At 31.6% G+C, this 17196-nt stretch overlaps 1 protein-coding gene across 1 annotated transcript; it reads left to right on the top strand.

Annotated features, from left to right (window-relative positions):
• The first annotated feature begins 7966 nt into the window (after positions 1 to 7966).
• LOC145324093 (uncharacterized) lies at positions 7967 to 15781 on the top strand. The gene is made up of 10 exons (XM_080166718.1): positions 7967 to 8124; positions 8548 to 8606; positions 11520 to 11564; positions 11927 to 11974; positions 12771 to 12850; positions 13280 to 13322; positions 13655 to 13750; positions 14453 to 14571; positions 14916 to 14984; positions 15624 to 15781. The coding sequence occupies exons 1-10, from the start codon at positions 8035 to 8037 to the stop codon at positions 15779 to 15781; spliced, it is 807 nt and encodes a 268-aa protein (XP_080022844.1). The 5' UTR covers positions 7967 to 8034.
• The last annotated feature ends 1415 nt before the right edge of the window (positions 15782 to 17196 follow it).

Below are 17196 nucleotides of genomic sequence, written 5' to 3'. Positions count from 1 at the left end.
CTTTTTTCTTAATACCCGGTTATTTCGAAAAAAAAAATGAAAAATGTAATTTTTTAACGCCCAAAGTGAGATGAACACTTTTTGGAACTTTGATCCGTAATTGAAAACTACACAACCTCATGTAATCTTTAGGGCTACAAGTAATATAAAAAGCGATTTATTTCAAATTTAGTGTTTCGGCCGGTTTCGGCCGCCGTTTCGGGTAAAAAAGCCCGTTTGTCGAAGTTTTGAAACCTGACATACACAAAAAAAGAACATATAAAAATTGGATGATACATATCAGAAAAAGAGCATAAAACTATTGGAGGACACATATAGAGATTACTAGGATATACTGATTAGGGTGGCTCAAGAATAATAAATCATAAAAAAATATTTAATGATTGAAAAGTTAAAACCGGGTAATAAAACCAAAACCGAGCCGGGTTTTAAAACTGTCGGGTATTTATGGCCATGCCGAACCTGTTCATAATAGGGTGTAAAAAAACGATAAAAAAATCATATAAAAAATAATAATTTGAATAAAATGAATTCACAAATAGATGTACTTGTCAATAAACATTAGATTTCACAAAAAAAATTAGCAACTTAACTATAAAAACAAAAAAGTTATTAACGTTTTACGAAAGCACCTGTTTTTTCGCGGCAGATCCATATTATCCATACGGAGTAAAGGAGAGGCTTGCAAAAGGATGATGAAATTTGAAGACTGGAAACCAGTTTTTTTACATTTTCTTTAACCGGGTTTTAATTCCCGGTTTGGCACTAATGGGTTAAGGGATAAGACAATAGACGAGAAATTTAAGGATACCCTCCAGTGAGAGAGGGGACATTGGGATGTTTATTACGCTAGTGCAAAATTTTTTTTATTAACCCTTGTTATTCGTTGGCCTAATAATTTTGAGGACTTCTAATGAATTTTGACGAACTTACAGACATTCCCTAATTGTAGATTAGCTACGCTGTTTACAATTACATTGCTTTATTTTTGTTTTAGTCTCGAGGTTGGGCCACGGGAACGTGCTCTGGTTGGAACTGTAAATGCATTACCTACCAATAAAAGGATTGACGTAACTTTGAATTTCAAAATTGATAATTAGCCCAGTAAATATGTGTTTGTTTTCTCTTATGATGTCTTGTTTTCTATCTTTTATGAATTTAATTGGTGCTTTTACTCAACGTGCCTGTTCAGCACTGAAACCCATTATCTATTTTTTAAATAAATTAGAAAAAGAGGAGAGGTAAATTTTTTGCTGTGCCAACTGCCTGAAGGGGCCCAAATCTAGCTGTGGACCTGAAGTGACTTAGTCTTAACCCTGCGGGACTACCCAGTACCCAATTTAACCTAAACAAATCTGATCTAAAGAAAAAAAAAAAACACAAAAATACCCCGCCCCCTCCCCTCCTAAAGAAGTTGTATCAACTTTTTTGCTTTTTATTTAAGATAGCTAGCCGGTCCTTTCAGTAAGTAGTAGATGTAAAATTTTTCATAGAATTCAGATATGCAATCGGTTTTTTTGTAGACCTCTTATTTTTTAAGTAATTTAAGTTTTTTAAAAAAATAATTAAGTCGGTTTTAAGGTACTAAAACGCAACAAAATAAAAGAAGAAAATGGCCAGTATGAACAAAAATAGTAAGATCTTTAATTTGACACCTTACTTTTAAAATTCTGTTGAGTAATTATTGAAAAAATCTATTTTTTTAACCTCGGTTTAATCAAAACTTTAGACCTAAATATTTTCTCAAACAGACATAAAAAACATGGGTTCATATATACCTTTAGAATCAGAAAAATATTACGAATCTATTCTAAGCAAAATTGAAAAAGTTTTATAAAACTATAATAAAAAAAATAAGTTTATTTTAAGAATCATAATTTTCGGCTTTAAAGGGTTAGCTTGAACCAAACCTGAACAAAACCTAAACAAAAGACAATGCAATGTAGCAGATATTTTTTAAACACAAGAAACAATAATGTATTTTTAACTGCATTGTTTTGAAGTTTATAAACAGACTGATGCATATTTGTTCATAATTTTTCATTCTTTACATGTTCTTTAATATCACTATATTTATTGTAGTATCTATTGTATATATTGTATGAACGTTCTCCTTTTTTTCTGGCAATTCTATAGGTTAATTTTATAGATTAAGCTTCCCGATTCGTCAATTTTTGCGATTTGTGATTGGCTAGTTTAGTAGTTACAATTCTTAAAATAACTTTTTTATTTTTTCTATTTTTTATTACAATTTTTTTAAACTTTTTCAATTTTGCTTACAATGGATTCATATTATTTTTCTCATTCTAATGGTATATATGAACCCATATTTTTTATGTCTGTATGAGAAAATATTTAGGTTTAATGTTTTGATTAAACCGAGGTTAAAAAAATAGATTTTTTCAACAATTACTCAACAGAATTTTAAAAGTAAGGTGTCAAATTAAAGATCTTACTATTTTTGTTTATACTGGCTATTTTCTTCTTTTATTTTGTTGCGTTTTAGTACCTTAAAACCGACTTAATTATTTTTTTAAAAAACTTAAATTACTTTAAAAATAAGAGGTCTACAAAAAAACCGATTGCATATCTGAATTCTATGAAAAATTTTACATCTACTACTTACTGAAAGGACCGGCTAGCTATCTTAAATAAAAAGCAAAAAAGTTGATACAACTTCTTTAGGAGGGGAGGGGGCGGGGTATTTTTGTGTTTTTTTTTTCTTTAGATCAGATTTGTTTAGGTTAAATTGGGTACTGGGTAGTCCCGCAGGGTTAAGTGTGTGAAAACTTAGTATTATTTTGGTTATAAAATCTTTTTTTGGTATTTGTTGAATGTGTGTTATTTCTAACAAAACAAGGATGACAACATCCATAAAAGCAGTAGGACAAGTGGACATTAACACTTGTATAGTGTCAGAACTGAATAATCAGAATATAAATGTATACGAGTCGCAGAAAAAGTGTAGGTAAATTTGTTGAAAAACTTCTTGATACATGATACCTTTTTATGGACATACTTACAATTTTAGGATTTGTATCAAAAATCAGAACAATCGGATAATTGGATCACATAAAGATTGGTTGTTAGAAAAGTAAAAAATCAACATGTTAAAAATGGACGTACGGTCATTCTGGTAATGATTATAGAGTTGCAAAGATTTCTAAATCGTACCTAACTATTTCAGGAATCACCATGCAAAGTTTGAAATCGATAAGATAATTCTAACATGCCTTAATTAACGAAAAAAGCTATCCGTCACAGACGGAATTATGGTCGAACGGATGGACCGACTCTAATTATATAAAAGCTTAAATATTATTACGTCTTCGTTTAGAAAAGATTTTTTTATATTTGTCTGATATTGATTTTTGAATCTGCATATTAACCTTGCTTTTTCTAGTATTATATGTCCTTTAAACCTTATCTATAGAATGAAATGGCTTGTCACCGAATGTCTAGCATATTTTATTCAAAATTTATACAAGGTTAATAAGATGCCAAGAAATATTGTACTCTATAAAGTAACTAGCGGCTTCGCCCCTAGCCTCCAGGGGCTTTGCCCGAAGTGGTTATTTAAAAAAATAAGTAACTCTGGTGCTGCAACCACCTATTTCAAATTAACTATCTAAAAAATTTAGTTGGATTTTTTTTTGTTGGTTGGTTTGGGGGTGTTCCACCCCCAAGAAAATAGCTTAAAACCAGTACAGAACCAGTAGATTTATTCCCTGAAGAGTAGAATTCAATCAATTAGGTGGTTGCCGAAATCTTAAGGTCCCTAGATGCTTGGGGCTTATACGCTAGTATTGGAAAAGTATTTTGTTTCTACTAAAGCAAGGATGATTCGAATACGAAGTTTGAATCATTAGAATGGATTTGAATAACTCAACACTAAAAATAATTCATAGAGGAGCTTTTTGTTTTCCAAGAAATTCTATAAAACTTTTCAAACACATGAAAAACAAGAACAAAAATGTGCAAATGAGATAATACACTTTAAGTTCTTTAAAACAACTCTGAAAATAAATTATAAACAAAAATAAATATTTGTATTTTTTCGTTTGTCTGTATGTTTTTGAGTAAATCAAAGAAGAGAGAAATAAGATAAAATAAAAGAAGTAATTTAAGAGTTTCTATAACAAGGATAACAACATCCATAAAAGCGAAGCACAGAAACGGTAGAACATACGGACATTACCACTTGTATAGTGTCAGAACTGAAAAATCTGAATATAAATGTATAAGAGTCGAAGCAAAATTATAAGTAGATTTGTTGAAAGACTGCTTGATACAGAATAATGTTTATGGACATACTTACATTTTTAGGACTTGATTATAGAGATGCTTCGCTCAAAATATTGTACCTTATTGTAATAGGAATCAGTAATAAAAAAATCAGATCAATTGGATGATTTTATCACATAAAAATTGTTGTTAAAAAGTTAAAAAATCAACATGTTCAAAATGGACGTACGGACATTCTGTCAACGATTATAGAGTTGCTACACTTTCTAAATCGTACCTAACTACTACAGGAATCACCATGCAAAGTTTGAAATCGATAGGACAATTCTAACATGCCTAACATTACGAAAAAAGATATCCGTTACGGACGGACGGACTGACCGACCCTAATTACAGAAAAGCTACACTTTTCTATAATAAAATACCACGCTAATATACTACTAGTTATCCAAGCTACATAGAACAGCTTCGCTACAAAGAATAATAAATTATGGGTATACGCATTTGCATGTACAGGACCTATGGCCAGAATCAGGGAGGGAGGGGACATTGGGCTGTTTATTACACTAGTCCCCAAAGTTGTATAATAACATTTTCTTATTTTCAACAACTTTGGGGACTTTTATTGAATTTTGACTGACTGGTTCATTAAGTTGAGTATCCTAACGTTTCAATAACAATTTGTAATCTACATAAGGGGTAATTTTGTGAATCACATAAATTTATCGGCCATTGTCTTATCCCTTTATATCCCTGGGTAAGAATGCTTGAACAATATAAACAAATAAATTACCTAAAAATTATTTACATGTCACAAATTTTACGGAATAGGATAGCTTAGAAAAGAGTGAAATAGTTTTAAGTCAAATGAATAGATAAAACTCTATTTCAAATTTTGCATGATGATTACTATAACAGTTTCAATTTGGAAAGCGTAGCAACTCTATAATCGCTACAAGAAATCCTTACGTCTATTTCAAATATGTTGGTTTTCACCTGGTTTAACAACAAATTTTATATAATATAATTATCCTACTGATCTGATTTTTTGGAATACTGATTCCTAGAACAACAAAGTACAATTTTGGAAAAAATATAAAAAGAAGGAAATCGACTTTTTTACCTTACATTAGCGTGTATTTTAAGTTATACTTGTCTAAAAACTATTTTAATTACATTCAAAAATATTTTTTTTACTAAAAATATCTTAACAAGGATGACAACATCCATAAAAGCGAAGCACTAAAACGGTAGGACAAACGGACATCAACACCTAGCAAATGATAAAAAACTCTTTAAGTTCTATTAAACAAATAAACAACCCTAATAACAAATTACAAAAAGAAATAAATATTTGTATTTTTCGTTTGTCTGTAAATAATAATCATAATATAAATGTATAAGAGTCAAAGCAAAATTGTAAGTAGTTTGATGAAAAACTGCTTTATACAGGATAATGTTTATGAACATACATTTTTAGGACTTGACAATAGGGTTGCTTTGCATATAAAATTATACTTTGTTGTCCCGGGAATCAATATACCAAAAATCAGATCAATCGGATAATTATATCACATAAAAATTTGTTGTTAAAACAGTAAAAAAAATCGATATGTTTAAAATGGAGGTACTGACATTCTTGTAATGATAATAGAGTTGCTACGCTTTCTAAATCGTACCTAACTACTAAAGGAATCACCATGCAAAATTTGAAATCGATAGGACAATACTAATATGCCTAAATTAACGGAAAAAGCTATCCGTTACAGACATACGGTCGGACCTAAACTAATTATAGAAAAGCTTCGCTTTTAAAAATTATTAAAAAGTATCTTAAAAAGAATATGTGTCGTAAAAATGACTTGAATTTATGTTTTAGTGTTTACGCCTGACTATGCGGTTCATTTTTGGTGTGTATACATTTAAACAGCAAAAAGTGATTCATTGTTTTCATTTTAGAAAAATTGATGTTTATACGAAAAGTCTCAATATTGATAAAATATTTTCTCGTATTCATTCGAATCCGGTGGATAGGAACCGGTTCTCATCCATACGAAAAAACTATGTCTAGCATCGTATTATATCCTGCTTTCTACGAATATAAAAATGTACAATCATAAGATTAAAACCATTTTTTAGCCGTTGCCTTCGGCCCCTCGGGGCTAAAAAAACTAGTTTTAATCTTATAATTGTACATTCTATATCCGCGAAAAGCCGTTTATAATACGATGCGAGATATAACTATTCTTTCTCATGTTGAAACATAAATGATTTTAGAAAAGATCAAACCTTAATGTCAAAACTATCATTACAATTTTTTGTTGCCACCAGAGGCGTGTTGATTGGAGGTGAAGTATCCACCTCCTCCCCCTCCACTGCACCCAGTCGATTTTGGTTTGTCTTCTCACACACCCCGGACAAAACCCCGTGCACACCACTGATTGACAATCTAATATTTACAAAAAAAAAAATTCTAATCATATTAATTTATCTTGAACTAGCGGCTACGCCCTCTAGAAGCCTCTAGCGGCACTTGGGGAGGGGAGGGTCAAATTTGATAACCCAACTTATCATTTTAGATTTTAAAAGAAAAATTTTTTAAAAATTTAGGGGGGGGGTTCAACCCCTCATTTTTAATTTTAGTTAAAAAAAATATTATTTTTTTGTGGAGGGGGAGGTTTCTGGGGGCGATTTCTCTTGGGAGGGTTAGTTATAAACCTTCCCGGGACCTATAAAAAGCTACCCAGTTAAGGAGAACCCAATTGGTTCAGCGGTTAGCGAGATCCTTTGGTACAAACACACAGACACACAGACGGACAAACAGATATCCTGTTACTTTAGTATAAGGATAACCAACAAATACCTTTGGGTATTAGTCAATCAAAGTTTTTTTTTACAAATTTTCTAAATATCTTATTTTTCAAACATCTTTTTACTGTTTCGTTTTGGACAGCGAATTTTTGCTGACGCAGCGTCCATTTTTACGCCAAGGGTGGTGACAAAAATTTTAAAACTTTTAACCTTTCTTAAATCTTAAAATAATATTAATGATTTTAAAAATACTGAATTTTATCATAAACCAATTTCCTAAATGCATTTTTTTTCTCCGTTTTTAACGTATTTTTCGACATAAGTTTGTTTTATGTATATGTGTATATAAATCATATGCATAACTTTTTTCCAGTCTAGCATAATCTGTCAATCAGTGAGGTTTTCTCTGCGTGTGAATATTTCTGTACTGCGACTTTACTGCAGAGGTTAAAGGGAATAGACTTTCAAAGAAAAGTTACTTTATTATAACGTGATTCCCCTACCCTACCCCACTTTTTTTTTTTTTTTTTTTAAAGTTAATTTATTCTTCAAACCACACCACCCATGTCTGTTTTATGAACTATTATTCACTTGACATGGAGAATAAGTGTGTTGTTTATTGGTTATTATATCATAAGAAAACTTTTCAAAAACTGTTTAACTGTATGATTATGCACTAGGTTATGAGCGCAGCATTTCCTCATCTAGTCTGAAAACTGTTAACGGTTTAGACTTGATTAAGGAGATGTCGAAATGAACACACTGTATTTCAGTTACACTTTTAATTCATGTTTTGTGCAGATTTTGAAAACTGATTTTTTTAATTTTAACAGTTCAGTCACTCTATGTTTTTAATGTTTGTTTATTTGTTGTTATTATCAAACTTATCAAATCATTGAAATAATATTTCAGATAGTCGGATTGTTGTGAAACTATTTATAGAAAGTTCCTTTCAAGTATTTAATAGAAATATAAAAAATGGAGCCAAAATCCGAGGGCAGTGTTGAAAAGCCGCGAAGGACGAGTTTTTTCTTTGCTGAATACAGCATTAAAGTCAGCTTACCAAAGGTAGCCTTAAAAGGGATTCTTTATATTTAACAAACATTCAAGAATCAGTACCTTAATTAATCATTAGCAGCTATTACTCTTGGAATTAGAGGCATAATATGGGGAAGTTGACCCACCACTTTTACTATTAGCTTTAAGAAAAAAATTGTAAAAAAATGAGGGGGTAACTTTTTTAGGGGGTTATTTCTCTTGGGAGGTTGATCCCCCCCCCTCCCCCAAAATAGTTAAAAATCTTTAAATGAAAAGCTACATTGTTAATTTTATATGTGAATGTAGATTTTTTCGTAACTCAATGAAGTTAAATGTGTTGCTTTAATCTAAACAACGTAAACTATTCATAATTTAATAAATACAATTAAGGCGATTTAAATATATATGATATTTTATTACTTTATGTTAACTGATATTATTTTTTATTTATAGAGATCACAATCATTTCGTTCCTGTTTAAAGAAAGAAAATTCATCTACTTTTAATTCCAGGTTTGTTGGATGCTGCGCAAAATGGCACAAAAAAATGACGTCATACTATAAAGTTGTCCAATGAGAGGCCAGTATACATTGTAATTGACCAATGGTAAAATATATACTCGCCTCTCATTGGTTATTTTATCATATGACGTCATTTTTGTACCATTTTGCGCAGCATAGTTTGTTGTTTTAAAAAATGCTTTGCTTCTATTGAGAATGTTCTATCCAGTATAGTTATAACTTTTCTTATTTTCTTTTACTACTTTAATTTCATATATGTGCATAGTTATTCTAGATAAACAATACCTCAATTCTATTAAAATCTAATTCAGAAATCCTATTTTATAAAGTAGTAAAGTTATTTTTGATTTGAAGCTTAAGATTTAAGCCTTAAGTCAGTGTTAGGCTGTTTTCTTCCTCCTTAAACCCCTTTGAATACAAAGCACCTAGATGGCATGAGAGCAAATCTAGAATAAAATCATTTTGGCTAAATTTTTAATCTGTAAAATAATCATCAAAACTAATGAAGAGATAAATCTTTTTTTATTTAAAAATTAGAATATAAGTTTTAATAATTAAAAATTTTCTAAGAAACAGAAAGCTTTCCGTATTAAAACTCATTGGGAGTTGCTTTGCTCCTAAAGTTCATAAACTAAAATATTATGAGTCAATTAATGCATATTAAAAATAGATTACCTCTCATATTTATCTTTTCTAAATTGAGTATAAAATACCTTCTGAAATATGTTAAATTTGTGTAGTTAGGGCAATGAAAGAACTTTGAATAACAAAAGGTTAACTATCTGATGCTCTGTTTACAAAGTAATATCAATAATACAATTAATAAGTATGATTGTCTGGTTTTCCCTCGATTCTGATGATTAATATAGTGCTAACTGCTAGAACAACTGTGTTCTGCTTTTCAGAGAATATCTATTTTGGTCATACCACGGTTTTAGGCTATTTTTGGAGTTCCTATTAGAGCTAGAGGGCTAAATTTTTTTGTGTAAGTCCCCTGTGTTATGATGAATTTCCGACCTTAAGTAAGTCAAGGTCAATTTTCGCTTCCATCACCCTTTTATTTAACAACCTTTGTTTTCAGGTCCTTTTTTACTTAAAAATTTTAAACGGCTGTAATTTTTTTATTTTTGAAGCTAGAATAAATTTTTTTTTGCAGAAAATGTTTATCTTTAGGTAAATTTTATATTTGAAATATCAAAATGTAAATTTCAGCGGCCGCAGCTGTACTTGGAAGCTGCCAGCCGCCGCAGTCGGCGGTCGGCGGGAAAACGGTGGCGGATCTTTATGAAATTTTAATACGTTATGTAGATATGTAAGAAAAGCTTAAGTTTAAAATTTGAAGTCTCTAAGTCAAAAATTGCGGCCACAGGAGCCATTTAAAGATTTCTGGAGACCTGGAGGATCAGGACCTGCAGGATCCTACCTGGAACCTGAAATTGACTTGAACACCTTTATTTAATATGAGGATGTACTACTATAGGATATTTTAGTATTTTGGTAAGATAAAATGCTTTTTTTAAGTCAAAAAAATATTTTTGCTCTTTACCTGGATGACCCTGCCAGGTTTGCTGGCATCCTGTGCCCGCCAGGATGGAGATATTCAAAAAATTTCAACTCTCAGTTACGTCTCATACCCACACATTTAAAAAGTCAAGCAGTTTGGGCTCTTTATCTTTCACACACAGAAAATGAGATAGAAAAAACCGGATGGGGGGGGCGTTCAACGGCCCTCCCCCCCCCCCCCCCCGACCGTTAAGGGTTAAGTGAGCGTTAGTCAGTGAATTGTGTCTGTTGAATGAGACAAAGCCAATATTGTCCTGTTGTGACGTCATAAATTTTAACATAGGAGAAGGAAAGGGGGGAAGAAAATCTCTTTAAAGAATATGGGAGAAATATGGTTCTCCTTTCCCTTTTTCTTCTTTCCCTTTCCCTAAATCTATGACGTCACAACAGGATAATATGGGCTTTGTCTTGATGAAGACCAAACTGCATTACTTTTTTGTCACTTTTGATTCCTGTGACATCATAGAATGAGAAAGATAAGAGGAGAAGTGGTAATAAAAACCCCTAAAAAAGTGATGGAGAATATGACGTCAAAAGTGGTGCAAAAGTAATGTAGTTTAGTCTTCGTCTTTGTCTTGAACGGCATTTGTGTGTGTAATAAAAAATTATTTATTTCAAAATCCTAACTTTTTCTGCATTCACTTTTCGGAGATTTACATTCTGGAGTGTCATCACTTTCTCCTAATGTATCAATTTGTAACATCGACAAAATTTCAAATAATTGCTACATAACATTATAGTTGATAAACATATTCAATCACTTTTTGACATAATGACTTATTGCAAATATACATCATCTAATATGACAATAAGCGGAAGTGATTGGCTACCTTACATTTTACGTGTCAATCTATTTGAAATCTGCATTTTTTACGGAATTATGTAAGGCCAAAGTTATTGATTTTGTATATATTTAGAAAGCTTTAAATCCAATATTAGTGCTATTTAGAAATGAATACTATTTTTTAAATTTAGTAAAAAAGAAATGCAACGATTAAACAAAGAATAATGAGGATCAACTGTTTCTTTTTACAACATATAAACTGCAAAAAATCTTTTAGTTCATTTAATCAATAAATATTTTTTCAATATGGAATCGCATACAAGTAATATCCGCTGGATTAGAACTGGTTCTGAGCCATACTGAAAAATCATATGTAGTATAGTATAGTAAGTAAGATCATGAAATCAATCCTTGTTTTACTTTATTTTTCATTTTACTATTCGCGGAAATCTTTCTATTATACAAAGTAATGGATAATTATTACCCTCGGCAAACTGGTTTTGGAAAAAATTGATTCAACCTGTTTTATAAGTTAATAAAAAATGCTTTAATTTTAGTCAATCATCTCGAACAAGTAGCGGATCCAAAGCAGTGATGTTCAGGTAGAAACAATCCTTATAAAAAAAGAAACAGGATGGTTGTCTGTCTATGTTGTACCAATAATACGTTTTATGGTGCCTATAAAAATGACGTGATACTGGCCTACCATTAGTCAAATTAGAATATAAACAGCTGTGCGCGAAGATACCAATCTAAGATTGGTCAAAGAATTCTCACTTCCAATCTCCGTGTGCATCTTAATCCTAACTTCAGAGAGTCAGGACTGAAACAAACAAATATATAGTCAATTTCGTCGTTTAGTCTGTGTTTTGGCCTATCATTGGTCATTCTATTGGGTCCCAGGAAGGTTTTTAACTGTTTTAGTCGAGGGAACATCTCATGATAAATTTTCAAAATATTATAGGGATGAAATTGGTCAACAGTTGGCAGTAATCAACAGATTTGATGCTAGGTAGGCGAATTCAATTTTATGTCATTTATTTTGACTCTTCCACCAATTAGTGAAAACAACATTATTTCATAGTACAATGACATGACAAAAAATGAAATAATAGTCAACAATTTTGATATCTGTTTATTTTACCGAAAATAGTTATTAATTTCAATGTAGAGGTTTCGTGATTATTAGTTAATGTTTGAAAAAAAAACTACACAGTAATTGATTTCTTACTTGAGCTCAAAGAGAAAAGGATCATTGTACTGTGAATGATTCATCGCCCTAAACCATATAAAGACGTTCTTCCATATGTTAGCTCAAAACCGACGGAGATAAATGTTATATCAAGATTTGATTCACCGAGTATTACATTATATAATTTACTAGCGGCTTCGCCCCTAGCCTCTAGGAGCTTTGCCCCAAGAGGTGATCAAAAAAAAATTCAGGTGAAATTCGTAAAAGGCCCAAGGAAATCTCCTGCAAAAAAAAATTGGGGGGGGATTTTTTGGTTTTTGGGGGGGTTGGGGGTGTCCCAACCCCCAAGAAAATATCTTAAAACCACCACAGGACCAGTAGGTATATTCCCTGAAGAGTAGAGCCCATTCGGTTCAGTGGTTACCGAGATCTTAAGCTTCAGACGGACAGACAGACGGACAGACATCGTTCTACTTTGTATTATAGATATCTAAATAAGTTTGAATTTCTATATCGTAATTTTGAAGGAGATTCATACATACCTTGTCCTATCTATTCATGTAAAAATGCAAAAGCTATAAATATACATAAATTATGAAAACTTTGATATTTCTAGAGATCCATTATGTTTCCTACAAATAGAAGAATCCGCCAAACCTCCAGTTGAAACTACAACTCACAGAAAAACTAGCACAGGTCAGAACAATTTATATTAGATGCTGTGAGTATTGGTGCAAAAAATATGACGTAACACCTAAAATTTACTTTTTAATATTTATTATTTACAATAGGGAGAGACAGGAAATTAAACTGAGCTGGATCTTTGGTGAGCCAGATCGGGGTGAGCCAACTTTCCACCAATGAAGGCACAGCATTTTATGAAATGCCGCGCTGTGATTGGCTGAAATTCGGCTCACCCTAATCTGGCTCACCACTAAAATGATTTAAAGATCCAGCTCTGGTACCCAAAGTTTTCTAAACACGTTCCTTAACTTAAAACCTTTGAGGACTTCTAAAATATCTGAAAGAGGAAATTTTTACATGAATTTACCGTCCATTGTCTTATCCCTTAAATTCAGATCATAATTGTAGGAAAGCTTTGTATTGATCTATATTTTTTACAAGATTTACGTCCAAAAGAAGAAATGAAACCCTTTCTTAATCCAAAGTAAGTGTTATACTAAAACATTTAATAGCTTAATCTTATATGAATTTTTAATCTTTTACAATACATTTGTCCTAAGAGATCTTAAAAACGGCTCCATTTATAAGCAGAATTAGAATAAGTCATAGGACGATTTTAGGCTATTTTACAAAAGGGTATGGCATTCCCTCTTAAAAAATATTACCCTACTTCATTTTGTTTTCTCTTACTCAATAAATGGCACAAAACCATACAAAGAGATCTTTAAAATATCTCTGAAAATTACCATAAATTCTCATCACAATTATCAGATATTTAGCCTTAGACAAAAAAAACCTTACTACTTTATTTTATAGGATAACCAAAACCCAGAGCTTTAACCTGAGAAATCTTCCTCGCAACAGAATACGTCATATTTGTACTCCACCCCCAAACTCTCCTGGATTAAACAGGTAACATTGTATAGGTTGTTTTTCTATTGTTCTTGGTTCTTGTTAAATGGGCAACATTAGAATTAGTGATATTGGAATGTCGTGACTCAAAACAGGTGCTAATATAAAACGTATTCACATGTAGACCTTCTTGGCAAGTGTCATTAATCTAATAGTCTGGTTCTCTAAAATAGTTAGGCTTTATAGTACCAAAGGACCTACTACAACGATCCCCAGAGTAAAAACTGGGTTTAATTTTAACAACTAAGATACCTTAAGTTTTTGATATAAAGTATATTCACCCCGGTTTTAATAACACCAATTCTTTAAAAAGTAAATCCAATTCAAAAGTTTTGAATTATTTAATTTTTAAATTGGTGCTTTTCTTATATTTACCCTTTTCTAACATCAATTATACTTAAGATGATAAGGCAGTTTTTTAAAGAATTTTTTATTATTATTGTTTAGTACTGATGTATCCCCCATATTTACACCTGTCCTGACATAACCAGATTAATTATTATTGTTTAGTACTGATGTATCCACCATATTTACCCCTGTCCTGACATCACCAGACTTAATTATTATTGTTTAGTACTGATGTATCCCCCATATTTACCCCTGTCCTGACATCACCAGACTTAATTATTATTGTTTAGTACTGATGTATCCCCCATATTTACCCCTGTCCTGACATCACCAGACTTAATTATTATTGTTTAGTACTGATGTATCTCCTATATTTACTCCTGTCCTGACATCACCCAACCTAAGAAGAGTAGAGACTATACCAAACCTGGATTTAGTGGCCCAACATCAAGAAAAATTGTCAGACATTGAAGGTTAGACATTTCTACATAAAAGTAAGATGATGTTTGTCTGTTTGTGTGTCTTTACCAAAGAAACTGCTGGATCAATATGGTTCTCCTTTTCCATGAAGCTTCTTAGGGTCCGGATGGTTTATAACTATTTTTGCAGTTGACTATTTGTGTCAATTTTTCCCTTCCCTTAATTGTCCCTAAAGGTCTCAAAAAGGCAGATCCCCTAGAAGTTTTGAATTGTAGAATTGTGAGGTATTAAAAATTTATATATTTCAAACAAAAATCTTACTAATAACACATTTCATTTTCATTTTTGTCGTTTTAGATATCTTTCATTGATTGATAACTATCATCATTTTTCTCAGATAGTAGTCAAGATAGTGATGAAGAAGGTGGAACAGATAGTCTAGTTTCTATGGCTGGATCTTTTACAGGTATACAGGATATCTAAGATAGCAAATAAACCAAGGATAGCAAGTAAAGCTAGGATAGCAAGTATAGCTAGGACTGCAAGAATAGCTAGGATAGCAATGATAGCAAGGATACCAACGATAACAAGGATAGAAAGGATAGATAGGGTAGCAGATAGCTAAGTTAGTAAGTATGCTAGGATAGCAAGTAAATAATAGGATAAAAATTAAACAGGAACAGAGATACATGTGTAAAAATATCTAGAATAGCAAGTATGAGAGGATAGAAAGGATAGCAATTTTCACCAGAAATTTATGAAAAAAATAAGCTAGACAAACAAGTTACTTTGTCTGAAGTAGTAAAGGGAGTCAAGATATCATATCTAGATCTAGGAGAGCAATTATAGCAATTAAGAGTGTTAAACTTCTTACTGATATTTTCTTCGGTCTTGTATAAGATAGCGAGTAAATAATGGATTTCAATAACTTTTAGGAATAACTATATTAGGGATAGATATTGAACAATACTTGATGTACATACCAAATCATTTTAGAAAAAAATACCCTTCTAAGTAGGTTGCTTTGGTTATAAAAATTTGCAAACCAAATTGATAGTCCAACACTCCCTAAAATAGTTCATAAAAATGCTTTACTATTTTTTAGATAGTTCAGATGAGTCAGGTGATGACTTAGAATTGGATAGAGATGTAACAAATCACATTATAGGTAGCAAAGCTACAATAACGAGTTGTCTGTATGTCCACTGTGTGTTGCATATCCCTTACTCTTTCCTCAACCCCATCATTTATTATTTTATTTAAAACCCTATCTTGAGTGTGTAAAAAGCCTCTGACAAATGTGTGTGCTTTTTACAGCTTGATTTAATACTTTTTTATTCTAATTTTGCCTCTGATTCACGTGAAATTTATTATTTTTTTTCATACTAGAGGCTTCGCCCCTAGCCTCTGGGGGCTCTGCCCCAACAGGTAATGAACTGCGATTGATCAACCCATTTTTTTATTATTTTAGATTTATAAAGAAAAAGTAAAAACTAATTTTTGGAGGTTGGGGTTGTCCCGCCCCTCAGGAAAAGAGCTTAAAACCATCACAGGACCAGTAGGTTTATTCCCTGAAGAGTAGAGCCCAATCGGTTCAGTGGTTACTGAGATCTTAAGCATCAGACAGACATACATTGTAATTTTTTGTATTATAGATAACAAATAAGGACAAAATTTTAGGTGAAAGCAATCAATCAATCACGAAGAAAACACACTGTTATTCATGAAATTGTTGAAGATATTGTACAGGTTTAAAAATGTAATTACATTTATACTAAGTAGTAGGATGTTCATCTATTGTCAAGGATATTGGGTGTCACTGGTGATGTTGGTTTGTCACCCCATCATGCATGGTATGACATAAAAGAACTTTAGCTTAGCAGGTTTCGCGATTTTTAGTATTTACAGTACATCCAAAGACTTAAAATCTGTAAACAATAAAACCTAAAACCATCACAGGAAATATGTAAAGCTTACCAAAAATAGAGAACCCAATCGGTTAAGTAGTTATTGAGAACTTAAGCTTAAGAAGAAAATCTTTTTACCTAATATAATAGTATTATTTTTACCAACTTTCTTCTTTTTGGATAGTCCATTTCGTGACATCGCCTCTTAAGGGGCGTTTCGTCGTATTTTCACAGTAGCTTTTGATAGGTTATTTTAGGTTAGCTGATTGGCCCGCATGGTTAAAGCCCCCCCGAAGGAGCTAGAAATAGGAGAAAAGTTACTGTGAAAATATGACGAAACGCACCTTAAGAGGCAATATCACGAAAGGGACTATACCCATGTTGATTACTAATTCTGTGCACATACTATATGTTTTCTACTATTTATAAAGTTATCATTACTAACATTTATTTTAGGATGCTGTAACACTTGTAAACCTATCCAAAATTTGTGTTTAATAATTGTTTTTAAACCAATATTTCAATATGTAAAAACTCATAATTTGTAACATTTAACCAAAGATATCAATTAAATATATTTTGTAAATTATCCAATAAATATAAAAGTTTTTTTATTAATTTGAAATAAATGTCATGTTAAAATTGAGTTGCATTTATTTTAACGAACTTGATTTGTCTGATAGTCCGTCAATCTCAACTACTATTTGCAATCCGATTGTAATATGCTTTTTAAGATACTACCATTGGCAAAAACAATGCTTCTACTAATGA

The sequence above is a fragment of the Acartia tonsa genome, chromosome 7 (assembly GCF_053477335.1).
Source record: "Acartia tonsa isolate MP-2025a chromosome 7, ASM5347733v1, whole genome shotgun sequence".
In the NCBI taxonomy this organism is placed as follows: domain Eukaryota; kingdom Metazoa; phylum Arthropoda; class Copepoda; order Calanoida; family Acartiidae; genus Acartia; species Acartia tonsa.
This window is presented reverse-complemented; position numbering and strand designations above follow the sequence as displayed.

What these genes read in the sequence shown, in the direction of transcription:
- LOC145324093 (XM_080166718.1), top strand. Translation starts at nt 8,035, where the DNA reads ATGGAGCCAAAATCCGAGGGCAGTGTTGAAAAGCCGCGAAGGACGAGT. An exon ending in AACTCTCCTGGATTAAACAG is followed by an intron (nt 13,751 to 14,452) that starts GTAACATTGTAT and finishes ATTATTGTTTAG; the next exon opens with TACTGATGTATCTCCTATAT. An exon ending in AAAATTGTCAGACATTGAAG is followed by an intron (nt 14,572 to 14,915) that starts GTTAGACATTTC and finishes CATTTTTCTCAG; the next exon opens with ATAGTAGTCAAGATAGTGAT.